We start from the raw sequence: 26403 nt of genomic DNA, 5'->3' as shown, positions 1-26403 counted from the left end.
AGCTCTCCTATATGCATTCTGTGTATTTTTACTGTTTGATTGAAGTTCAGCTTTAATTTTTTTTTTTACGGGTTACATTTGCTATATACTGTATGCACTTCAGTTTATTTTCTGACAATATTAAAGAGAAATAAAACATTTCCACATTAGTAGAGCTATTTGTGTTCCGATTCTCTTCTTTTCATTCTTTTTTCTGAGTATTGGTTATTGTTGAGATTCAGCCTGCAGACAGAATAGTGAGCCACAGGTTCTGACCCTTCCTAACTTTTCTGGTCTGTGTCCCCGCTGGACATATTTTCCATCATTTCCTACGTCTACGCGTTTCGTCGCTCCTCCAGGGCGTCATCAAGGACTTCCCCGCTAAGCGTTTTTTGACCCCTGGACTGCAAAGCTGAGGGTCTACACAGGTTCTGGTGTGTGGGGTTACAAGAGGGGATCTCTTGCTCTTCATTGGGTGTGGTCTCTGAACATTTCCTTTGAAGCCTGCTACTTGAGCTGCCGCTGGAAGCACTTGGCACTTTATACATATATATTTTTATTGTATTACTAGTTACCATTGAATATTTGTTTTATAGCACTTTGCACTTTATTATGTTACACTTTTTTCATGAGCGCTGTTAAGATTATACATCCCCTTTTTTTTTTTTTAAACTGCCCATTTCAGTTTCGGTGCATCCTGAGTTTTAAGTTTTTGGCACCGGAATTTTTTTATTTCTGTGCACCACTAATAATGATAGATCTTCTTTAAAGCCTAACTCAAGGAATACTATGACCTAAAATAGTTTGTTTGGGCCAAGCTGGCCCAGTCAACTATTTCTTTTGCTAATTGATGCAGCGGCTGGCATCGCTGTATAAACTGTATATGGCATCAGCTACATACAGTATACAGAGTTGTGTTCTGGCAGCGCTCAGCCCAACTCAATTTTGTTCTGGAACAGGAATTCACTGTACTGTTGCCAGAACACGACGCTCTATACTGTATGTGGCTGATGCTATCTACAATTTATACAGCGCCGACAGCAGGTGCAGCTATTAGTAAAGGATTTAGTTCACTTGGGCCAGCTTGGTTCAAACAAACTATTGAAAGTAGGGTTACACCGATACCACTTTTTTAAGACCGAGTGCAAGTACCGATACTTTTTTTTCCAAGTACTCGCCAATACCAATACTTTTTTTTTTTTTATGTTTTATGACAGTGGCACTAATAGGTGGCACTAATGGGCACTGATGAGGTGTGGACTGTCAGTAGCTTTTTATTTAATTTTTTTTTTTTACAATTACATTTTTTACAATTATTTTTTTTTATAATTTTTTACAATTTATAATTTTTTTTTATTTTATTTTTTTTACAAAGCTTTCTTTTTTGGGGGAGGGGAGTGGACAGTGTCAGTGTTTTTTTACATTTATTTTTACAATTTAACCTTTAAATATTTATTTATTGCAATTCTTTGTTTTTCATTTATTTTTATCATCCCTGTTGGGGGTGGCTTTGATGAGATGTCAGGGGTCTAAACAGACCCCTGACATCTCCCTTTTGAGACAGAGAAAGGGACTGAGGACACAGATTGCCCAGTCCCTTTCTCAGCAGCCTCAGCTGCACTGAAGATGAATGGGCAGAAGACAGAGGCTCCTCTCCATTCATAAACGGAAGCATCATAAACAGTTTACAATGCTCAGTTATGAATGGACAGAGTCAGTGATCACTGTGCATTCAGAAAAGGAAGGAGCCGGTAAATTACATATTTACTGGCTCCTTCCTCCGCTCTCCATCCTGACAAATCGAGGACAGAAGGGGGGGGGGGCGGAGGAGCACACAGAGGACCTGGGGAGCCGGAGGAGCACACAGAGGTCCCAGGGAGCTGGGGGAAGACCCTGGGAACCAGAGGAGGACCCGGAGGAGCACACAGAGGACCCAGGGAGCCAGAAGAGGATCCTGGGAGCCAGAGGAGGACCTGAGGAGCCGGAGGACCCAGGAAGCTGGAGAAGGTCCCCGGAAGCCAGAGGAGGACCCGGGGAGCTGGAGGAGTACATGGAGAGCCGGAGGAGCACACAGAGGACCCAGGGAGCCGGAGGAGGACCCCGGGATCCAGAGGAGGACCCAAGGAGCACATGAAGGACCCAGGAAGCAGGAGGACCCAGGGAACCAGAGAAGGAGCTGACGGAGGACCCGAGCAGCCAGAGGAGCACATGGAGGACCCAGGGAGCCGGTGGAGTTCCTCGGGAGCCAGAGGAGGACCCAAGGAGCACATGGAAGACCCAGGGAGCCGGAGGAGGACCCCGGGAGCCAGAGGAGAACCCGAGGAGCTGGAGGACCCAGGGAGCCGGAGGAGGTCCCCGGGAGCCAGAGGAGGACCCAGGGAGCAGGAGGAGCACACGGAGGACCCAGGGAGCTGGAGGAGGACCCAGGGAGCTGGAGGAGGACCCTGGAAGCCCAAGAAGGACCCGGGGAGCTGGAGGAGCACACGGAGGACCCAGGGAGCCGGAGGAGGACCCAGAGGGCTGGAGGAGGACACAGGAGGGGACAGTCGGGGGTGATTGTGCAGCATAGGGGGGAGTTACAAGCACCAATCTCCCTGTATAGCTTTCAAGAAAGCAGCTGACAGCTGCGGGAGGGAGAGGAGGAGAAGCGGCTGTCAGCTGCTTTATTGAAAGCTACACAGGGAGATCGGTGATTGTAACTGCCCCCACCACCCACCACTGCACCGATCATCTCTGAGGCTGCCCCCCCCCCTACGCTGAGGATGCCGGACTCAGTACAACAGGTATTGGATTAAGCATCGGAGCATTTGCAGGAGTAGTACACGTGCGAATGCTCGGTATCGGCACCAATACGGATACTAGTATCAGTGCAACCCTAATTTAAAGTGATAGAAAAGCTGGAGTTTATCTTTAAAGCAGTGATAAACCCAAAAGTGCGTAGGGTGTTTTTTTACTGTCAGAGCAGTAAGGATGTGGTGCTTCCTTCCACAATAAGTGGTGTCAGCGGGGAGTGTCGGTAGTTTAAAAAAAACTGTTATATGGGCATCTTAGCGAATGCGATATACAGGGATATGGGAATTGGTATTGACATAAACACATCCATGCACACACACCGGTTGAACTGGATGGACTGGTGTCTTTATTCAACCTCACCAACTATGTAAGTAAACATTTATTATAATGCAGCTTACTAATTCTTGATGGCTGCTTGAGTATTCTTTTTTAGACATATTGTCGTTTATTTTCACCTGGCGATCCTGCCAGTAAGTCTGTTATTTTTCAACAGACAAAGCTGTTCTGCAGATGGTTGAGACAAGCCATTTAAAGTGTTACTAAACCCACAACAGTAACATCAGTCTGTATATGCAGCAAAGCATGCTTGTTATACTCACTGTGGTACCTAAGGGGTTAATCCTGCGCATTGTGTTTGATCCTGTCCTCTTTGATCCTCCCCTTCTTCCACAGTCCCCAAACCATCTCCAGATAGTACAGGGGCTAGGGGACAAGCTGCACATGCTCAGTTTGGTGTGTATTGCTAGAGTTTTTTTTTTTTTTTTTTCTTGGAAGGGTGCATGTGATCAGCACAGGGCCAATCAGCACTGTCCAGACAGAGGGTCAGGGGTTATCCAGCCTTATAGGACAATCAGTGGAGAATGAAAACTCCTCCTACAAGCTTTAACCAGACACTGATAGAAGTCACAAGACTGTTATATACTGCTGATGAAAAAAGGTATTTAGTGGTTTATATTTACTAAAATAATTGTATTTCCATGTTCTGTGTACTGTGGGAGATCAGATATAGTGAAAGCAGAGCCCGGGGTTTAGCAACACTTTAGGACTGACAGGGGTGCTTACAAATGATCAGCTTTTATTTGTTTATGTAAAACGTTTATCTCAAAAGGAACAAAACTGTTTGTTGCAACATGTAACTGCTTATAAAGTATTGGCTGAAGTTTGGCCTCAATTTGTTTAGTGTATTTAAATCTGCTAGTACATCTATCACTCGCTTCCCTCCAGACTGACAATGCTGCTGTCTGAATGTGCCTCCTGTGCTCCTTCATCCAGTGTGGGGGGCACTAGACACGTGCCATTCATTTAGTTCCAAATTCGTTTTTTTTAACGAATTTTGACAAATGCGTTAATTTCCAGATTTCCGAATTTTTCAATTTCCGAAATTCCGAATTTCTGAATATTTTCAAACTTCGGAATTTCGGAAATTCTCAGTTTCGCAAATTTAAAAATCCTAATTTTCAGAAATTCGAAATTTCGAAAATTCGGAATTCTAAAATTTGAAATTGGGAAATTCGAAAATTTGGAAATTCGGAATTTGAAAATCTGAATTTTTCGGATTTCCGAAAAAAAGCAAAAAAAAAAAAACAAAAATGAATGAAACGAAAACGAACACATTTTTCAGTCAGTGCACATGTCTAGGGGGCGCTCTAATACAGGAGGTGTGCTACTGGCCAGATTACCAGGTGAAAACAGAGGGAAAAATAAAACGAATACAGCCACCACATCTAATGATTGGTTAGCTGCAATATATTACATTTTTTGGTTTTGGGTTTAATATCGCTTTAAGCTTTAAAAAAAAAAAAAAAGATCTGTATAAAGTATAACAATCCAATGTTGTCCAGCTTCTACTTCCGCTGGTGGCGCACTGTTGGCAAAAAGAGAGCTAAAAGAAAAAAAAAAAAAAAGAAAACAAAACCTAAACATCAGCAATATGATCCGGAAGGTTAAAAAAATGAAAGTCACACCCCAGTCTGCGGGTGGGATGAGGGTACCAATGAGAATACACATAACTCTGATCTATTCAGCACTGCCCATAGACATCTATACAATGGAAGACGAAATCCTACAATACAATCTCTGCATTGCTATCTATGATATGGCCGTCATCTCTATGCCTTGTTATTCTCTACAAAAGGGGGTTTCCACCTTCAGAGAACTGCATTGGCTTGTACAGTACACGGCTTCCTGCTGTTTCCTGGTTGGTTCCGAGGGGGGCGCATTTAAAGTGGACGTAAACCACAGACACGAAATATGAACAAAGCATATCCCTCTATAGTGCGTACTTGTCTCAATCCAGAGCACTAAGCGTCATTTCTGTCTGCTGCTTTTTTCCTCTGCTTTCAGGTCACTTCTGACACATTTTCCTGACACCAAGAGAAAATAAGGTAACAGGCTAGAGAGCTCCAGCACACAGCCTGCGACTGACAGCCGCAGCACTGTTCATGTGTGCAGTGTGAAGAAGAGTGTGTCCCTTCCCTCCAATCAGCTCTCAGAGTTCCCCTCACTGAGCTCCGCAGAGAGTAACTTCAGCTCTCCGCCCCCTTTTTTCTGATAGCTCAGACAGGCTTTGTAAATTCTGGACAGATGTAGAGAGGAGAAGACTTCAGATAAACAGGTACAGCTTGTGTAGGAGGATTGGTTTCGTCTCTGTGTATCACCTGAGGCCAGTCACTACACCAGCTATATTACCAAAAGTATTGGGACGCCGGCCTTTACATTACATGAACTTTAATGGCATCCCAGTCTTAGTCCGTAGGGTTCAATATTGAGTTGGCCCACCCTTTGCAGCTATAACAGCTTCAACTCTTCTGGGAAGGCCGTCCACAAGGTTTAGGAGTGTGTCTATGGGAATGTTTGACCATTCTTCCAGAAGCGCATTTGTGAGGTCGGGCACTGATGTTGGACGAGAAGGCCTGGCTTGCAGTCTCCGCTCTAATTCATTCCAAAGGTTTTCTATCGGGTTGAGGTCAGTACCCTGTTCAGGCCAGTCAAGTTCCTCCACCCCAAACTCGCTCATCCATGTCTTTATAGACCTCACTTTGTGCACTGGTCCAAATCATTTGGTGGAGGGGGGATTATGGTGTGGGGTTGTTTTTCAGAGGTTGGGCTTGGCCCCTTAGTTCCAGTGAAGGGAACTCTTATGGCGTCGGTATACCAAGACATTTTGGACAATTTCATGCTCCTAACTTTGTGGGAACAGTTTGGGGATGGCCCCTTCCTCTTCCCACATGACTGAGCACCAGTGCACAAAGCAAGGTCCATAAAGACAGGCATGAGCGAGTTTGGGGTGGAGGAATTTGACTGGCCTGCACAGAGTCCTGACCTCAACCCGATAGAACACCTTTCGAATGAATTAGTGCGGGACTTTGAGCTAGGCCTTCTCGTCCAACATCAGTGCCTGACCTCACAAAAGAACTTCTGGAAGAATGGTCAAACATTCCCATAGACACACTCCTAAACCTTGTGGACAGCCTTCCCAGAAGAGTTGAAGCTGTTATAGCTGTAAAGGGTGGGCCAACTCAATATTGAACCCTACAGACTAAGACTGGGATGCCATTAAAGCAGCATTCCACCCAAAAATGGAACTTCCGCTTTTCCGGTTCCTCCCCCCCTGTCCCATTTGGCACCGTTTAGGGGGGAGGGCGGAGCAGATACCTGTCTAAAACAGGTATTTTTCTCCCACTTCCGGGCAGAGATACCTGCGCCACCCACGGGTATTTACGCCACTTCCGGTACCTTCTCCCCCCTCCGCTGTCTTCTGGGAGACACACAGGTCCCAGAAGACAGCAGGGACCAGTGGGATAGCGCAGCGCGAGTCGCGCATGCACAGTAGGGAAGCAGGAAGTGAAGCCACAAGGCTTCACTTCCTGATTCCCTGACCGAAGATGGCGGCGGCAGCCGAGGAATAGATCGGCCTCGGGTGCCGACATCGCGGGCGCACTGGACAGGTAAGTGCTCTTATTTTCAAAGTCAGCAGCTGCAGTATTTGTAGCTGCTGTCTTAAAAAAAAAAAAAAAAAAACGTCGGAACTCCACTTTAAAGTTCATGTGCGTGTAAAAGCAGGTGTCCCAATACTTTTGGTAATATAGTGTAGGTAAGGCTTTAATACCGCTGTCTTTCATACAATTCAGGATGCATTTCTAGAATATGTCTAAAAAAGGTTCAGAAGCACAAATACACTCCGGGAGGATTTCTGCTTCGTCCTGTACACAGTTTAGCTGTCTTGGTTGATTTATTGGGGGAGGGGAGCCAGAGCTCTGGATTCATTATTTCAGGTGACTGATATCCAAGAACAAAAATGTTCTCCATCACAGATTACACAGATGTGGCGCTTGCATTCTTTTTAGGCCAAGAACCTTTTCAGCAAGTACCTGTTGATCCTGCCAGAAACACGGTGTCCTTGTGGCTATACTGAAAGCACAAACGTTATCTCCTTCCAAACTAGCTTCTTAACCGCTTGTCGACCTGCACACCGCGATGTACGTCGGCACAATGGCACGGCTGCAGAAATGGGCGTACCTATACGTCCCCTTTAAGACGCGGCATTGTGGGGCGCGCACGCCCACCGCGTACTCCGTGAGCATGCCCGTGTGTCCCGCGGACTCGATGTCTGCTGGGGGCCCAGTGATCGTGTCACGGAGCGGCAGAACGGGGAGGTGCCTATGTAAACAAGGCATTTCCCTGTTCTGCCTAGCAACATGACAGGGATCTACTGCTCCTTGTGATCGCTGTCATGTCAGTGGTAGCCCATCCCCCCCTACAGTTAGAATGACTCCCTAGGACACACTTAACCCCTTGATCGCCCCCTAGTGTTTAACCCCTTCCCTGCCAGTGTCATTTACACAGTAATCAGTGCATTTTTATAGCACTGATCGCTGTATAAATGGTCCCAAAATAGTGTCAAAAGTGTCCAGTGTGTCCACAGCAATGTCGCAGTCCCGATAAAAATCGCAGATCGCCGCCATTACTAATAAAAATGCCATAAAACTATCCCCTATTTTGTAGACGCTATAACTTTTGCACAAACCAATCAATATACGCTTATTGCGATTTTTTTTACGTATGTAGAAGAATACATATCGGCCTAAACTGAGAAAGAAATTCGTTTTTTTATATATATTTTTGGGGGATATTTATTGTAGCAAAAAGTAAAAAATATTGTTTTTTTTTTCAAAATTGTCGCTCTTCTTTTGTTTATAGCGCAAAAAATAAATACCGCAGAGGTGATCAAATACCACCAAAAGAAAGCTCTGTTTGTGGGGAAAAAAGGACGTCAATTTTTGTTTGGGTGCAACGTCGCACGACCGCGCAATTGTCAGTTAAAGCGGCGCAGTGCCGAATCGCAAAAAGCGCTCTGGACAGGAAGGGGGTAAAATATTCCGGGGGCTGAAGTGGTTAACCGCTTGCCGACAGTTTACTGTATATATACGGCGGCAAGACAGCTTCCCTGCACTTCCAGGTCTGGGGCAGATTGGACACAGCGGGAGCCAATCAACAGGCCCGGTGGAACTGCCGATTGCTCCCAAGAGAAAAAGAACGGCGGCCTGCCGATGTAAACAAGGCAGATCACCGTTCTTTGAGAAGGGAAGGTAGAGATCCTGTGTTTCTGCTAAGCAGGACCACGGACCTCTTCCTTCTTACAGTACAAGCACCCCCCCCCCCCCCCCCACAGTTAGAAAACACTCCCTAGGTACACATTTAACCTTTTGATCGCCCCTGATGTTAACCCCTTCCCAGCCAGGGTCATTAGTACAGTGACAGTGCATATTTTTAGCACTGATCACTGTAATAATGTCACTGGTCCCCAATAGTGTCCAATTTCTCCACCCGTAATGTCGCAGTCCAGCTAAAAGTCGCTGATCGCCGCCTAGTAAAGATAAATAAATAAAAATGCCATAAATCTATCCCCTATTTTGTAGGCACTATAACTTTTGCGCAAACCAATCAATATACGCTTATTGCGATTTTTTTTAACCAAAAATATGTAGCAGAATACATATTGGCCTAAACTGATGAAGAAATTCGATTTTTTAATTTTTTTATTGAATGTTTTATAGCAGAAAGTAAAAAATGTTTTTTTTTTTTTCGAAATTGTCGTTTTTTTGTTTGTTTATAGTGCAAAAAATAAAAGCCGCAGAGGTGATCAAATACCACCAGAAGAAAGCTCTATTTGTGGGAAAATTTTTGCATGACCGCGCAATTGTCAGTTAAAATAATGCAGTGCCGTATCGGAAAAAATGGCCTGGTTATGGGGGGGGGGTAAATCAAGTGGTTAAACCTCTAATGCCCCCACCCCATGTACGGAGATAAAGAGAGGAAGATGTGTTTTTGAATCAAATCAAGAAAAGCAGTCATGGCTCCCTCCATAGATACAATGAGTGTTGTCACTCTAGGACAGGAGACGTGTTACTGGCAGGATCACCATGTGAATATAAAAGGGAAAAAGCCTCAAAAAAGGAAACTAAAGCTTTGTTTACACATTCAGCTGGGGGGCAGTAAAACTAGGCAGTTGAGCCATGGTTTTACTGCCCCTGACTGTCCATCTGAACGGTGATATGCAGCTGCAAAAATTACACGCATGTCACTTTTGGATAGGGGCTGCCGCCGCCGAACATGACTAAAAGTCTATGAGGCCGCCCTGCATTGCACGCGATTGAGGCGCAATAGTGCAGCATTTTAAAAGGTTGAATCAGGTGGTGAGGAGACAAAATATCGTCCCCCTCCCCACCACATCTCTGAAAAGCAATGCGAGCATGGATCGCTTTTCAGAAAAGCAGCAGTACTTGCCGCACATGTGAACAAGCCTTAATGCAGCCACCACCCCAAGGACCGGTGAGCCAAAATATATAAAATTATTGTGTTATTGGATTTAGATACATCCCCAAGCCCACGTTCATTGCGGGCTGATTTGACATTGCGATTTGAAATGTCAAATCGCATGCCAAATCGGAGCCTATTGCCGGCAACAGCGCCGTCCGAATCGGTGCAACGCCAGCTTTGCGGCACCGCACCGATTTCCAAAAGTAGTTCCTGCACGACTTTTGGCGACTTCGGGGGGCGATTTCAATAGACATGGACATAGACAGGAACCCGTACAAATGTCTCTCAAATCGCCCCCCGAAGTCGCAGTGAAATGCCGGTTTGAAATTGTGCGAACTGAACTCGCATTCAGTGTGAAGATGGGCTTAGGACTTGGTTTCACTCATGTCTCCCGCTCCTTAATTGATAAGCAATTGACAGGCAGCTCAGAGGACGCCTCCTTGATGCCTCTCTTAACGCTTGGAAGGATGCAGAGTCGCACAGGAAATGTGGTGCATTACACTCAGCTGCAGGGTGGTGGTGGCACAGCCTTCTTCACTTAAATGACGGTGGTTCTGCCTGCTGAACATGACCTGTGCTATACTTTTTGCAGCACTTTTTGCAGCACTGGCGGCATATCTCTCAAATCCTCCGACCGCCAGGTTCAAGGGGCAGTAAAAACACAGTAAAAACCTCCTGCGCTCAAATGTGGTGCTTAAAGACCGGTGGGTTTCCACTGGTCCAAATCCAGATTAAATGGCGCCACCACGCTTTGCTGCCCTCTTAGGCTTGAGGGTGTCCCATGATGGACAGCAATGAAAAACAACAGAAAAAGGGGCTCGCCAGCCTGGCGCATTACCTTTAGGCTCGGTTCACACCATCGCCACATCCGGCTCACAGCAGGGGGTCCAAGATGTCCCGGTTCACCGTTTCAGGTCCGATTTCAGCCAGAATTTTGGGCTTAATTCGAACCTCAATCGGACTGAAAGACGCACAGCATTTTTGTGCAAATCGCACTGGACATGCTGCGGAGATATGTGAACTGGCTCCATAGAGAGTCGGTCAAAATCTCCTGCTATTGCGAATTGGATGCGGGGAAAAGCACATCCAATTTGCAATGGTGTGAACCCAGACTAAAACATTATTTATTGATTCCTAAAAGCAACTATTATACTCACAAAAAAATGAGTTCACAAGCACATTAATATATTCAAAGTCACGGACGCCAAATCAGTAGCACTTGCTTCCCAGCATGGGAAGAAGCCATCCAGGTCCAATATGGCTGACACATTTCAAGGGGAAAGCCCTCTTTATCAGAGCCACTCTGATGGTTATAATGAAGAGGGGTTACCCCTTGAAATACGTCAGCCATACTGGACCTGGATGGCTTCTTCCCGTGCTGAGCAGCAGGCGCTACAGTTTTGGCTCTGATGAAGAGGGGTTACCCCTTGAAACACATCAGCCATATTGGACCTGGAGGGCGTCTTCAAATGCTGAGCAGCAGATGCTACATATTTGGCACTGATGAAGTTACTCTTTGAAACGCGCCAACCATATTGGACCTGTGTGGCTTCTTCCCATGCTGATCAGCAGGTGCTACAGATTTGGCTCTGAGGAAGGGGGGTTACCCCTTGAAATGCGTCAGACATATTGGACCTGGGTGGCTTCTTCCCATGCTGAGCAGCAGGTGCTACAGATTTGGCTCTGATGAAGAGGGGTTACCCCTTGAAATGCGTCAGTATATTGGACCTGGATGGCTTCTTCCCATGCTGAGCAGCAGGTGCTACAGATTTGGCACTGATGAAGTTACCCCTTGAAACGCGTCAACCATATTGGACCTGGGTGGCTTCTTGCCATGCTGATCAGCAGGTGCTACAGATTTGGCTCTGACGAAGAGGGGTTACCCCTTGAAATGTGTCAGACATATTGGACCTGGATGGCTTCTTCCCATGCTGAGCAGCAGGTGCTACAGATTTGGCACTGATGAAGTTACCCCTTGAAACGCGTCAACCATATTGGACCTGGGTGGCTTCTTGCCATGCTGATCAGCAGGTGCTACAGATTTGGCTCTGACGAAGAGGGGTTACCCCTTGAAAGATGTCCACCATATTGGACCTGGGTGGCTTCTTCCCATGCTGAGCAGCAAGGGCTACAGATTTGGCTCTGATGAAGAGGGGTTACACCTTGAAATGCGTCAACCATATTGGACCTGGATGGCTTATGAATCAATAAATAGTGTATAAAGGTAATGTGCCAGGCTGGTGCACCCTCTTTCCGATGGCAGTAGGAACACAGCCTATTTTTACCGAGGTCTTAGTGAAAGTAAGATATACTGAGATTGAAAACTTCTAAATGATTACCGGCTCGAGGGTCAACTTTTTTTTTTGAAACATAAAAGTTTTCTGAAAATGGAAACCCCTTTATAATACAAATTCCTAAAAACAGTAAATGAGCCGTATGGGCGCTCCCAATGTAAACAACGTATGCGGCATCCGTAGACAGACATCCATGTAGAGTTCTCACAGTGATGAGTCCCGCTCTGACTCCGGGGACATGATCCACAGGACAGAGGTATGGACAACACTCCACAATGTCTAAAGAACTACCAAAGTCCATTTCTCAACGTCCACAGTGTTCATCGTAATCCATCTCCTCCACATTCCAAAACTTGGTTCGCACTCTCTGATTGGCTGAATGGTGTTTGAGAAGCTCAAGTTCAAATTTAAATAAATAAGGAGGCATCTCTGGGCCATCAACTGGAAATGTATCGTTCCTTCCAAGTGTTTCGGGATTTCTGCCTCGACCACCCCCGGCCTCTCCAAGGAATTTCACATTTCCCCCCCCCAAGCCACAGAAAGCCCCATAAACCTATCCCAGAGAGACCAATGTCCGATCGCTGCTCTGGCCAATCTGTCACAAGTTATTGCGGTCTAAACCTGGAAAAAAAAAAAAAAAAGAAAGAGTGTGATGCACAGTCATGGGAGCCTCGTGATGATTTCGCTCAATTTTATTGTATGTTTTTTTTTTTTTTTACCTAAAGTGGAATTAAAAATATACTGTATATTTTTATGTTACGTGCATGCATACTAAAGGGAGTATTGATTTTTTTTAAAATTACCTTTTTGCTATTTAGTCCAGCAAAACTGTTTTTAATTTGTTCTGTACGAATGTGCCTAGATCAAATGTTCTCAGGCTATTTCCTCTACAGGTCGAATGTTATCTAGTCATAAAAAATAGAGTGGTTTGGGAAAATACTGCATTATCGCCACTAGATCATAGGAAATAAGTTTTTGTTTCCTATAAGCAATAGCTCCATCTTGTGGCCATAATGCAGGAATAGCCCCACCCCCCCCACCCCCCAACAATACCTTCAGCTGCTTTTCTCTCCCGAAGGAACGGGCCATCTTTGTTTAGGCATCATCCAGGGTCACCATCTACTTCTTGGACTCAGTTGCCAAAAATATGTCGATCCTGGTGCCTGTAATGTGCTCGTCTGCCTTCATAAATGTCTGACACAGATCAGCCCCTGCTACAGCACCTTACCTTGTGACTTAGGCCCGGTTCACACTGGTGCGACATGAAAGTCGTGCGACTGTCGATCCGACTGTCGATCCGACTTTGCCCTGCAACTTTGGTCAGACATTGATCCGACTTCCATGCGACTTTAATGAACAGGATACGATTTTGATACGACTATAAGAACTAAAAAAAAAAACGGTGTTGGCACCCCCCCCCCCCCCCCCCGGTTCCATACCAGACCCTTATCCGAGCATGCAGCCTGGAAGGACAAGAAAGTGTGGGGGGGCGCTCCCCCCTCCTCCTGAACCACCCCTCCTGAACCATACCAGGCCACATGACCTCAACATGGGGGGAAGTTCTTAGGAGAAACCCCCACCCCCTTATGACGTCACAAACCCATCATGCCTGGAGCGGTGACATAAAAAAAGAGGGCGGGTTATTTGGGTGATGTCACCGAATGGTCATGCCCCATAGTTATATAAGAACTGTCAGACACCGGAGCTGACAGAACAGCAAGAGCGAGCGTTGCCGGAGGAGCATTTTCTCTTTAAAAAATGTTATTGGGTCGGCGGCGGACATCGTGATTGATGTTGGAGCTACAACAGAGGATATTATTCATTTTTTATAAAGGCCTCCTGTTTTTCTTGCAGTACACAGGTTTTTCTTTTGAGTGAATGAGTAGGGGTACCGCCTACCCTTACTCATTCACATGGGAGGGGGGTGAAATCCTAAAAGGGGGCTTCCAGATTCCAATAAGCCCTCTACCCGCAGACCCCCACAACCACAGCCTAGGGTTGTGGGTAAGAGGCCTTTGTCCCCATCAACATGGCCCCCCCCTGCCCCAAAGCACCCCCCCCCTCTCCCTCGTTCCCTCCCCCTTTCCTGACCTGCCAGGCTGCATGCTCGGATAAGGATCTGGTTTGGATTTCGAGGGAGACTCCACGCCGTTTTTTTTCTCCAATAAATTTTGCAAGGCTAACATTGCCTCTGAGCAAATGTCGCACGTCACAAGTCGGATCAGTTAAGATGCTGATCTCTAACTTGGATGTGACTTCCATTCAATTCAATGGGCTGAAATCGGACCTAAGTAGTGCAGGAACCTTTTCAAAAGTCGGACCAGATAAGACGGCTCTCATAGGGAAACATTGATTTTTACATGTCATGCGACATGAGCTCTCAAAGTCAGAGCGCATGTGCCACCAGTGTGAACCAGGCCTTACCATCAGATCACTGGGGGGGAGGGGAGACTGAGGAAATCCCAGCAGATTGATGGGAACATCTCAACCCAAAGAAAACCACTGGATTGGAGACCATCGACAGCTTTTTAATGATGAAGTGGAACTTTTTGAAAAACTGATGCTGAACAATAAAGAATGTATTCCTGTCTGTGAAGTTACTAACAAGTCTACTTTAAAGTGTGTATGTTTTAAGCTGTTTTATATCTTTTTCACTCTTTGTGTACAATCTTTGCAAAGCAAAAAAAAAAAAAAAACATACACAGTATGTCAAAAAAGGATTCCATATCACTATGTGTTAACTAAATAGTACAGTAGAGAAGCTTGCTTTGCAGCTCCCTGTCTGATTAAAACTTCAAACTGAGCCCTTGATAAGAGAAGAGTCACTGCTCTGAGGACTCATTAAGTTCTGAAAACAATGGTCTTCATTCAGCACAGCAAAAAACGAATCATGATAATCGTGTGAAAAGAAGACCAGAGCTCCACCTAGTGGATGAATAGAAGATTATGTAATATTAACATGCAACAATTAAAATTTTTTGTGATTAAAAAATATTTTGGCTTTTTTTAGCCCCGACTATAAGAAAAAAAAAAAATTATATATATATATATATATATATATATATATATATATATATATATATATATATATATATATAGACAACAACTATACATTCCTCTTAAAAACTTTCAGAAGCCAGGAAGTAAGTCCAGAAAGCAAAAAGACATTTCAGTGTGACATAAAGAGATGATGTCATCACCGAGGGATGCAGGGTTTACATGGTGCGCCAACACTAAACATCGCATGCAGAGCAGCAAAAGATAACAATGTTTCTGAGTTTTGTGTCTGATTATAAAATACCCTGAATGTAGCTACACTATATTGTCAAAAGTATTGGGAAACCTGACTTTACACGCACATGAACTTTAATTGCATCCCAGTCTTAGTCTGTAGGGTTCAGTATTGAGTTGGCCCACCCTTTCCAGCTATAACAGCTTCAACTCTTCTGGGAAGGCTGTCCACAAGTTTTAGGAGTGTGTCTATGGGAATGTTTGACCATTCTTCCAGAAGTGCATTTGTGAGGTCCGGCACTGATGTGGGGAGAAGGCCTGGCTCGCAGTCTCCGCTCTAATTAATCCCAAAGGTGTTCTATCAGGTTGAGGTCAGGACTCTGTGCCATCTCATCCATATCTTTATGGACCTTGCTTTTTGCACTGGTCCAAATCATCTGATAGATAGAGGGGGGATTATGGTGTGGGGTTGTTTTTCAGAGGTTGGGCTTGGCCCCTTAGTTCCAGTGAAGGGAACTCTTAAGGTGTCATCATACCAAGACATTTTGGGCAATTTCATCCTCCCAACTTTGTGGGAACAGTTTGGGGATGGCCCCTTCCTGTTTCAACATGACTGCGCACCAGTGCACAAAGGAAGGTCCATAAAAGACATGGATGAGCTAGTTTGGGGTGAAGGAACTTGACTGGTCTGCACAGTCCTGACCTCAACCCGATAGAACACCTTTGGGATGAATTAGAGCGGAGACTGCGAGCCAGGCCTTCTCACCTAACATCAGTGCCTGACCTCACAAATGCGTTTCTGGAAGAATGGTCAAACATTCCCATAGACACACTCCTAAACCTTGTGGACGGCCTTCCCAGAAGAGTTGAAGCTATTATAGCTGCAAAGGGTGGACCAACTCAATATGTGAGATTATTACATGTAGGAGAGGAGTTTTAGAATTGGCCTGGGTGGCAAGGGGTTAATTACCATAAGCAAGTAATATACAAATAATTATTATATTTTGTTTTTAAGGTAATTTACTATATTTTCAAAAACTGTACTCAAGCAGGTGGCTTAACGGACAAATTACTGAAGTTTGAAATTATAACTTCCAACCAGTAATTTCACAGTAAATAGATAAATAATAAATTATTATGTTATAATTTAGTTTGATTATAACAGTACCTTTTCAACAGCAGCAGATTCTCATTCTCCCTCTTAACTGTGTGAGAAAAACATGGGATTGTGGGTAAATCTTATACCCATAAACCCATGTCTTTTTCTTGTAGTTTAGAGGGCTGGGTTGGAAGGGAGTATTTGTCTTTTAGACACATGCCATTTCTATGACTGCATTGAGAGGCGTGCCTCCACTGCAGCATTTTTATTGGACAGCTGGGGCTAATAGTACTTTACCATTGGTCCAAGGCTCCAAGCTGTCCATTGAGCTCAGTGCCTCTGACAAGAAGTGAGGAGAGGCACTGTGAGCTCATCCTCTCAGTCTGCTGCAAACAGAGTGTGCCAGTTTGTATTTAAAGTGGCCGCTCTGTATGTAGCTTCTGACAGGCTGCACAAGGAGCCCCGTATCTCTGGAACTATAAGTCGTAGGAGCCCCAAATTTTTACCAGTGGTGAGGTAGGACTTAGGCTACCTAGCCCCCAAGGGTGTCTCTGTGCCCTCAGGTCACCAAGCTAGGACCCTCAAAGCTCGTTTTTTTTTTCCTGCCAGGTGAGGCTCTGCCTCACCTGCCTCCCCTGACTGCACGTCCCTGATACATTTACGTTTTTGGTTGTAACATAACAAAATATGGAAAATTCCAATGGGGTATGAATACTTTTTCAAGGCACTGTATGTGGTCTTTAGTGTGTATTAGTCCTGCAGTCAAAGCATTTACTTGGCCAATCATTTATCAGAAGCAATAGAGATACATTGTTATCATCTGTCCTGCTGAAATATTTGCTGACTTTGCAATGTTGAGCTGGCAGGGGGTACAAACATGGCGGCTGCTCTATATATGCCCAGGCTACTTTTATCCCCGGTTGAGCCCTGGACATTTATATAGACTTCTTTAAAGGGAGACAATACAGGGCATGCATTACTCACACATTCTGCCCAATGTCTATTTGTAAGATAAAGTTTACAACAGACAGAGATGTAAAACAAAACAGTTGCGTGTTGGTGGTAGGGGAGCAGTTGAACCCAGGGCACCTCAGAGAGCAGCAGAGGAAAGCAAAAACGTAGGCAAGGCACAAAAACTCTCGGAGGCAGCAGAAAAGGCCTGGGTACAAAGTGCAGGTTTCAGCTGTGCAGACAATTCTCACACTGTTCTCCTGCATACCTGAGCCTTAGAGAGGAGGAGGAGGTGCAGGGTGAAGGTAGAAAAGAGCCTTCCCAGGGTTAGGAATTAAGGGCATCAATACCTGCGGGGGTTAAAACCAGGGCCTGAAGGATGTCCGACAGTGACACAATTCCACGGGGTCGGCGTTCTTCATCCACCAGTACAAACCGATGAACCTGACATGTAAGAAAATACAAGAGTTAAAATAGACACGTAAAATGGAAAACCAGTTATTGAACTCGCCCAACCTGATACAACCTTCAGCTAAGTTCTATGGACACCAAACAGCTACTGTCCTCTCCACAGCAAACTGTGCACAAGGAAAGTAAATGGGTACATACACTCCCCGGCCACTTTATTAGGTCCACCTTGCTAGTACCGGGTTGGACCACTTTTGCCTTCATTCTTGGTGGCATAGATTCAACAAGGTTTTGGGAAACATTCCTCAGAGATTTTGGTCCATAGTGACATGATAGCATCACGAAGTTGCTGCAGATTTGTCGGCTGCACATCCATGATGCCAATCTTCAGTTCCTCCACATCCCAAAAGTGGATTGAGATGTGGTGACTGTGGAGGTCATTGGAGTATAGTGACCTCATTGTCCAGTGGTGAGATGATTGGAGCTTTGTGACATGGTGCATTATCCTGCTGGAAGGAGCCATCAGAAGATGGGGACACTGTAGTCATAAAGGGATGGACATGGTCAGCAACAATACTCAGGTAGGCCGTGGCGTTTAAACGATGCTCAGTTGATACTAAGGGGCCCAAAGTGTGCCAAGAAAATATCCCTCCCACCATTACACCACCACCACCAGCCTGAACCGGTGATACAAGGCAGGATGGATCCATGCTTTCATGTTTACACCAAACTCTGACCCGACCATCTGAATGTCGCAGTTGAAATCCAGAATCATCAGACCAGGCAATGTTTTTCCAATCTTCTATTGTCCAATTTTGTTGAGCCTGTGTAAATTGTAGCCTCAGTTTCCTGTTCTCAGCTGACAGGAGTGACACCCGGTGTGGTCTTCTGCTGCTGTGGCCCATCTGCTTCAAGGTTCGACGTGTTGTGTGTTTAGAGATGGTATTCTGCATACCTTGATTGTAACGAGTGGTGATTTGAGTTACTGTTGCCTTTCTATCATCTGGAACCAGTCTGCCTATTCTCCTCTGACCTCAACAAGGCATTTTCCTCCACACAACTGCCGCTCACTGGATATTTTCTCTTTGTCAGACCATTCTCTGTAAACCCGAGAGATGGTTGTGTGTGAAATTCTCAGTAGATCGGCAATTTTTGAAATACTCAGACCAGCCCATCTGAGACAAACAACCATGCCATGTTCAAAGTCACTTAAATCCCCTTTCTTCCCGATTCTGATGCTCGGTTTGAACTTCAGCAAGTCGTCTTCATCTTGTCTAGATGCCTAAATGCATTGATTTACTGCCATGTGATTGGCTTAGCAATCTGTGTTACCAAGCAATTGAACAGGTGTACCTAATAAAGTGGCTGTTGAGTGTAAGTAGAACCCTACAATACTGATACTAGTAGGGTTTTGGTTTTGGTGTTGAGGGTCTAGTGTTGCGGACATGCAAAAATTCTAACAAAAATGCTAAACAATAAAAAAATTAAAAATAATAAATAAAATGATAAATAAAAAAAGGAGTAAGGGTTCAGTGGAGAGGCAGTATGTTCAATGTATTGTACAGCCCCAAAAAGTTGATTGGCAAAGAAAAATAACAGGACGTGCCACTTTCTTGCATTGATTGCTAGCTTTTTCTGAGGAAGCCTGCTCCTGTGGTTGGTGGAAGATATCCAGAAGTCTGCCAGGAGCAAGATAATTTGTGGAATTTTAGAGAGATACAGAGATAGATAAAGATACAGTGGAACCTTGGTTAACGAGTAACGATGTTAACGAGCGTTTTAGCAGACGAGCAACTTTTTTTTTTTTAATGCTGACTCGGTTTGCGAGTGTTTTCTCGCAAAACGAGCAGAATTCAAGCTAATGGGGTGTGCAGTACCGCATTTTGCCAGAGGTGCGGGGGCGCCGGTGACACTTGGAACGGTTCGAAGCCGTTCGGAAATACCCCGTTCCCGAGCCTTTCCGAGTTCAGCCGAGCTGTCCCAGAGTATTTCTGAGGCTCTCCGGCGCCCCCCCCCCAACCTCTGGCTACATGCGGTATTGCATGCAATAGAAGTCAATGCGGAACAAATTATCTTCGTTTCCATTGACTTCTATGGGGAAACTCGCTTTGATATGCGAATGCTTTGGATTACAAGCATTCTCCTGGAACGATTATGCTCGTAATCCAAGGTTCCAGTGTATAAAATAACACTACTTCTGATTTAGCAGAAATCCTGAATTTAGGGTCTCCGCTCTGGCATCTATGTCCCCCATTTGGTGTATTCCACTGAGGTTGCAGGTCAGGCTAGGAGTCCACCCAGACTCCATGTAATAACAGTCCCAGCCTAACGCCATCCAGGCCACACCCCCTAACATGTTTCATCCCCCCCCCATGACTAAGTCCTGTGGGTGGGGTGCAACATATTAGGGGGTGTGGCCTTGATGGAGTTCGGATGAGCCTCTTATCACCTATTACACTCTTGTAGTGGCTGAGATTTTTCCCTCCTTGTTCTGCAGATTCACCTTTCTATTTCCATTTTTTATTTTTTTTACACAACTGAACTATAAGGTATTAGTGCAACACACTTTTGTTCTACTGTATTTATGAATTGTGCAAACACAATTTTGTGCATGCAGCAACCCTCATATTATTATTTAGCCTATTTATCAGGTTTATTTTCATAATTTGAGGACTATCGCTTGGTAGCTCAGGAGTTATTCACTAACACATACACTATAAGGTAAGTCAACCATAAAAGTATTTTTTTAGTTATATGGTGGGCTGAATACTCCGTGACATAATTCCTGACTCTGCTTCTGTCCACCTGGGGCTGAATTCACACCTGAGCGTATCCTTTTTTTAGGCAGAAAGTCGCGCGATTTTGCCACGGTTTTTAATGCGTTTTTACCTTGATTTTGTACAGGTCAAAAGGTCACCAATGTAAAAAGCCGAAAAAAAGCCTAAATCTGCCCAAATTGAGCTAGAAAAAAAGCTCCAGAACTTTTTTGAGCTTCAGGCGATTTGGAGTCGAGATGTGAACCATCTCCATAGAGAATAATTGATTTTCTTCTTCTCCTTCAGAGTTTTGGAGCTGCGAGCTTCAAGCTACAAAACACTGAGGTGTGAATAGGGGCCTTAGTGTTTTGGGTGTTTCTGACAATCTTTAGGTGTTCCAGTTCCTCCTGTTATACAGCGCCTTGAAAAAGTATTCCGTCTTTGAAATTTTCCACATTTTGTCATGTTACAACCAAAAATGTAAATGTATTTTATTGGGATTCTATGTGATAGACCAGTGTTTTTCAAATCCAGTCCTCAAGGCGCCCCAACAGGTGATGTTTTCAGGATTACCCTCAGATGAAACGGCTGTGGTAATTACTAAGGCAGTAAAACTGATCAAATCACCTGTGCAAAATAATGAAAAGCCTCAAAACATTACAGCTGAAAGTCTCTTTGGGGATGTCTCTACCAGCTTGAACATTTTTGCCCATTCTTCTTTGCAAAATAGCTCAAGCTCTGTCAGATTGGATGGAGAGCGTCTGTGATCAGCAATTTTCAAGTCTTGCCACAGATTCTCAATTGGATTTAGGTCTGGACTTTGACTGGGCCATTCTAACACATGAATATGCTTTGATCTAAACCATTCCATTGTAGCTCTGGCTGTATGTTTAGGGTCGTTGTCCTGCTGGAAGATGAACCTCCGCCCCATTTTCAAATCTTTTGCAGACTAACAGGTTTTCTTCTAAGATTGCCCTGTATTTGGCTCCATCCATCTTCCCATCAACTCTGACCAGCTTCCCTGTCCCTGCTGAAGAAAAGCATCCCCACAACATGATGCTGCCACCACCATGTTTCATGGTGGGGATGGTGTGTTCAGGGTGATGTGCAGTGTTATTTTTACGGCACACATAGCGTTTTGCTTTTTGGCCAAAAAGTTAAATTTTGGTCTCATCTGACCAGAGCACCTTCTTCCACATGTTTGCTGTGTATCCCACATGGCTTCTCGCAAACTGCAAACAGGACTTCTTATGGCTTTCTTTCAACAATGTCTTTCTTCTTGCCACTTTTCTATAAAGGTCAGATTTGTGGAGAGCACGACTAATAATTGTCATGTGGACAGATTCTCCCACCTGAGCTGTGGATCTCTGCAGCTCCTCCAGAGTTACCATGGACCTCTTGGCTGCTTCTCTGATGAATGCTCTCCTTGCCCAGCCTGTCAGTTTAGGTGGACAGCCATGTTTTGGTAAATTTGCAGTTGTGCCATACTCTCTCTATTTTGGGATGATGGATTGAACAGTGCTCCGTGAGATGTTCAAAGCTTGGGATATTTTTTTTATAACCTAACCCTGCTTTAAACTTCTCCACAACCTTAACCCTGACCTGTCTGGTGTGTTCCTTGGCCTTCAAAATGCTGTTTGTTCACTAAGGTTTTCTAACAAACCTCTGAGGGCTTCACAGAACAGCTTTATTTATAATGAGATTAAATTACACACAGATGGACTCTATTTACTAATTAGGTGACTCCTGAAGGCAATTAATTCCACTAGATTTTAGTTAGGGGTATCAGAGTAAAGTGGGCTGAATACAAATGCACGCCACACTTTTCAGATATGTGCCACTTTGTGTTTGTCTATCACATAAAATCCTAATAACTTACATTTACGTTTTTGGTTGTAACATGACAAAATGTGGAAAATTTCAAGGTGTATGAATACTTTTTGAAGACACTGTAATTTCTGTAATATAAAATAAATACACATTTATAAGTTGTGGTAGGATAGGGTTATAATGGGCACAACAGAGAGTGATGAGTCTCTCAGAGAAAAGAGAAACTGTCAGGGGTGTAACTTTTAGGGGTCCATGTTAACAGGGTGGCAAAACAACAGCACAACTGGGAAACAGTTGTCCACTTTAGAATGTATACTACATGGCCAAAAGCTTGTGGACACCCCTCTAAAAGGTAAGGCTACGTCATGCAAAGACTTTTTAGAAAATAGTTCCTCCTGTGTACAAAGCCAGCTCCATAAAGACATGGTTTGATGAGTTTGGTGCTTCCACAGAGCCCTGACCTCAACACTACTAAACACCTTTGGGATGAGATGGAACAATCAACTTCTTCTCCACCATCATCTGTATAAAGACATGGTTTAACCTCCCTGGCGGTATTCCCGAGTCTGGCTCGGGGTGGATTTTCAGTATCAAAAGCGGTAACCCCGAGCCAGACTTGGGATCGCATTGCAGGATTCAGGAAGAGCTTACCTACCTTGTCCCCAGGATCCTGCAATGTCTCCCCGCAGTGTGAGCGAGTCGTCCTCCGCTCGATCTATCACAGTGCCCGGGCTCTGTTCCCTGCGAGCGTTGCGACGCACGGGGACGGAGAATGGCGCCATATTCAAAAAGGAAAACACACAATACACATACAGTACACTGTAATCTTACAGATTACATTGCTGTATCAATTTGGTTCAACTCCCTTTTGTCCCTAGTGGTTTGTCCAGTGCACTGCGTGCAGTTTTATATTATAAAAACTGTTCTTTTTGCCTGGAAACTGGAGATTGTCCATAGCAACCAAAACCGTCCCTTCACATCAAAAGCAGGTTTAGACCAGCTAGAAAACAGCGATAATAAATTAGAATCACTTGCAGAATTGAGCGATAGCGATTTGTGGGGAAATCCGTCATCAAACACTGAAAGTAACAACAGCGACAATTCTGCAACTGAGCAAATTTCAGTGTTTTTGATTTGATTACATTATTGAATCATTTTTATTATTTCTTATAATTATTTCTAGTTATTTATTGTATTATAATTTATGATTTAGTGTTTCAAACTTTATCATACCCGGTATGTCAACTAGACTCTTGTTTGGACAGATTTAAGTGTGTTATTCCTAAGAATTACAGGCCTACAATATAAAATGCCAAATTTCCATGCAAAATAATGGTACCGCTTTCAGCACCAAAAATCTGAAATAATCATACTGTCAGGGAAGTTAATGAGTTTGGTGTGAAGGAACTCGAGTGGCCTTCACAGAGCCCTGACCTCAACCCTACTTAACACCTTTGGGTGATCTGGAACATTGATAGTGTTCCAATCCAACATCACTACCTGACCTCACAATTGCCCCTTATGCAGAATGGGCACAAATTCCCACAGAAACACTCTAAAATCTCACAGAAAGCCTTCCCAGAATAGCGGAGGCTATTATAGCTGCAACGGAGTGGACAACTTAAAAAAAATGGGATGTCCAACAAGTTTTGGTGGAGGAACTCACGTGGCCAGCTCCATAAAAACATTGTTGAGGAATTTGGTGTCAATAAACTTGAGTGGCTTTGACAGAGCCCTGACCTCAAACCTACTGAACACTTTTGGGTTCAAATGGAACAAAGACGTCTTCTCAACCATCATCTGCATAAAAACATGGCTTGATGAGTTTGGTGTGAAGGAACTCAAGTTGCCTTCACAGAGACCTGACTTCAACCTTACTCAACACCTTTGGGTTGAAATGGAACAAAGACGTCTTCTCAACCATCATCTGTATAAAGACATGGTTTGATGAGTTTGGTGTGGAGGAACTCGAGTGGCCTGCACAAAGTCTGACTTCAACCCTACTGAATACCTTTGGAATGAACTGTCAATCCAATGAACAATCCAACATCACTACCTGACCTCACACATGCTCATTTGGCAGAATGGGCACAAATTCCCACAGAAATACTCCAAAATCTAGTGGAAAGCCTTCCTAGAAGAGTAGAGGCTGTTATATCTGCAACGAAGTGGACAACTTCAAATTAATGCTCATGGTTTTGATTTTGGATGTCCAAGTTTGGTGTAGAGGAACTCGAGTGACCAGCTCCAGAAAAACATGGTTTGATGAGTTTAGTGTACAGGATATTGAGTGGCTTGCACAAAGCCCTGACCTCAACCTTTGGGATAAAATGAAACAAACAACATCTTCTCAACCATCATCTGTAGAAAGACATGGTTTGATGAGTTTGGTGTGGAGTAACTTGAGTGGCCTGCACAGAGCCCGGACCAAAACCCTACAGAACAATTTCTGTGATGAACTGAAACACCGGTTGCAAGCCAGTGCCTGACCTCAGAAATGTTTTTTTGGTTCAACATACACAAATTTCCAAAAATACACACCAAAACTGTTTAGCTGTGAAGTGGCCAACTTCATATTAATGCCCATGGTTTTGAAATGGGATGTCCAACAAATTCATATAGAATTAATAGGTGTCTACAAATGTTTGGATATATAGCGTACATTAGGAGGTTAAAGTTATATGAGATATCAGGGACTGGGTTTAGTTCTACTTGAAATCCCAAAACATACAGATGCCAAAAGAAGGTCACCTTTGGTTCTGTTGTCTCCGCTGAAGGATAAGCATTGTCTGTAATGAAACCACATACCACTCAGGATTACATTTAGTACCTGCTCCTTTACTATGCGGTCTATCACCGTCTCCAGGGTCTCATGGGGGTAACACATCAGGACACCTTCCAGGCACAAGCTACGTCGCCGTAAAGCCTCGCCCACTGTTATGTCCAGGTTGTTATAGATCTTTTGTGCTGCCAAGTGCTAAAATATAAACCAAATCATAGATTGAGAAAAAACAAACTAAAATCACTATCCAATGCTTGGTGATGTTGAAACAGACAAGAGAGCTCTACATCACAAAGTGGCTGTAAACCTCAGACATGAAATATGAACAAAGCATATCCCTCTATAGTGTGTACTTGTCTCAATCCAGAGCACTAAATGTAATTTCTGTCTGTCGCTTCGTTCCTCTGGTATCTGCATGAATCGCTTCCTGACACCAAGAGAAAAATGGTGACAGGGGAGGGATCTCCAGCTACTTGTCAGCCTCAGATCTGTTCCTGTGTGCTGTGTGAAGGGGGTTGTGTCCCTTCCCTCCAATCAGATCGCAGAGCTCTCCTCACTGAGCTCTGCAGAGTATAATTTCAGCTCTCTGCCCCTTTTTTTTCTGAACTCTCAGACAAGCTTTATAAATTCAGCACTTTGAACGGATGTAGAGAAGAGAAGACTGCAGATAAACAGGTACAATTTATGTGGGATGATTTGTTTTATCTCTGTGTATCACCTGAGGCCAGGCACTGCACTGGTTATATGTAAGGGTTTACAACCACTTTAACTCCCTCTCCTTTTTTCATGAAACACTATAGGTTATTGAATATAATGTACTCACTATGACGTCAAATCTGGAGTACAAACCAACAACTTGCCCTGAAAAGTAAAATAAAAAGGAGTTAAAAAAAGGACATTGCAGAAAGTTGAGAGTTTAAATTTGATCTTCACTCTCTCAATCAACCTTAACTGTTTTTAATCCTTATGTTGCTAGCATTGGTAAGTAAATAGGAAAGAATATTCTATTTTCTCAGTTTTTCTTTTTTTTTTACATTTCTTCAGTTACTTCCTGGTTTCTAGGCCTAGGCACATGATGTCATATATCCCAGGAGTCCTCAGGAGGGGTTTTCTCAGCTAAGCACACTGTCCTGCATGCGTGCCTGAGCTAAGGGCAGATGGATTCCAGGAAGTAAATGCTGCATGATCTACCTGCCCTTACTCAAGATAAACATGGCCAGAAATGCTAGGGGGGTGATTTCTCAGCAGACAGAGATTTCCTTCCTCTTCTGTCTCTGGAACAGGGACATTTCTTAGACAGGACACTGATAACAGGAAACCCCCCCCCCACCCCTTTAAATATAAGAAGAAAAAAAAAAGGTTTGACCTCTGCAGCTGCAGGCGCTGTGGAGCAATTCATCCTCAGGTTCCATAATCAAAGCAGAAGCCCTGAAGTCATTTAGATATTCTTTTAGCAGCTCA

General features: G+C 44.2%; 1 protein-coding gene across 4 annotated transcripts in view; it reads right to left on the bottom strand.

The window, feature by feature from the left end:
- Window positions 1-6276: 6276 nt before the first annotated feature.
- PRKAG3 (protein kinase AMP-activated non-catalytic subunit gamma 3) overlaps window positions 6277-26403 on the bottom strand; it is a 65210-nt gene continuing 45083 nt past the window's right edge. Inside the window, exons 10-13 of one of the 4 annotated variants that reach the window (XR_012245022.1) lie at window positions 25766-25803; window positions 24991-25137; window positions 17435-17610; window positions 6277-12506 (exon numbers count right to left, since the gene is read on the bottom strand). Coding sequence is in view for 2 of the 4 variants with exons in the window: in XM_073634306.1 (XP_073490407.1) it covers window positions 12484-12506; window positions 17517-17610; window positions 24991-25137; window positions 25766-25803 (302 nt within the window). In the remaining 2 variants the exon portion in view is untranslated. The remainder of the gene's footprint in view (window positions 12507-17434; window positions 17611-24990; window positions 25138-25765; window positions 25804-26403) is intronic. The other 3 variants (XM_073634306.1, XR_012245023.1, XM_073634307.1) reach the window with 3 other exon arrangements.

This window comes from Aquarana catesbeiana, linkage group LG06, assembly GCF_042186555.1.
Source record: "Aquarana catesbeiana isolate 2022-GZ linkage group LG06, ASM4218655v1, whole genome shotgun sequence".
NCBI classification, from domain to species: Eukaryota; Metazoa; Chordata; class Amphibia; order Anura; family Ranidae; genus Aquarana; species Aquarana catesbeiana.
Note: the sequence above shows the minus strand (reverse complement) of the source record. Positions and strands in the feature narration are given on the sequence as shown.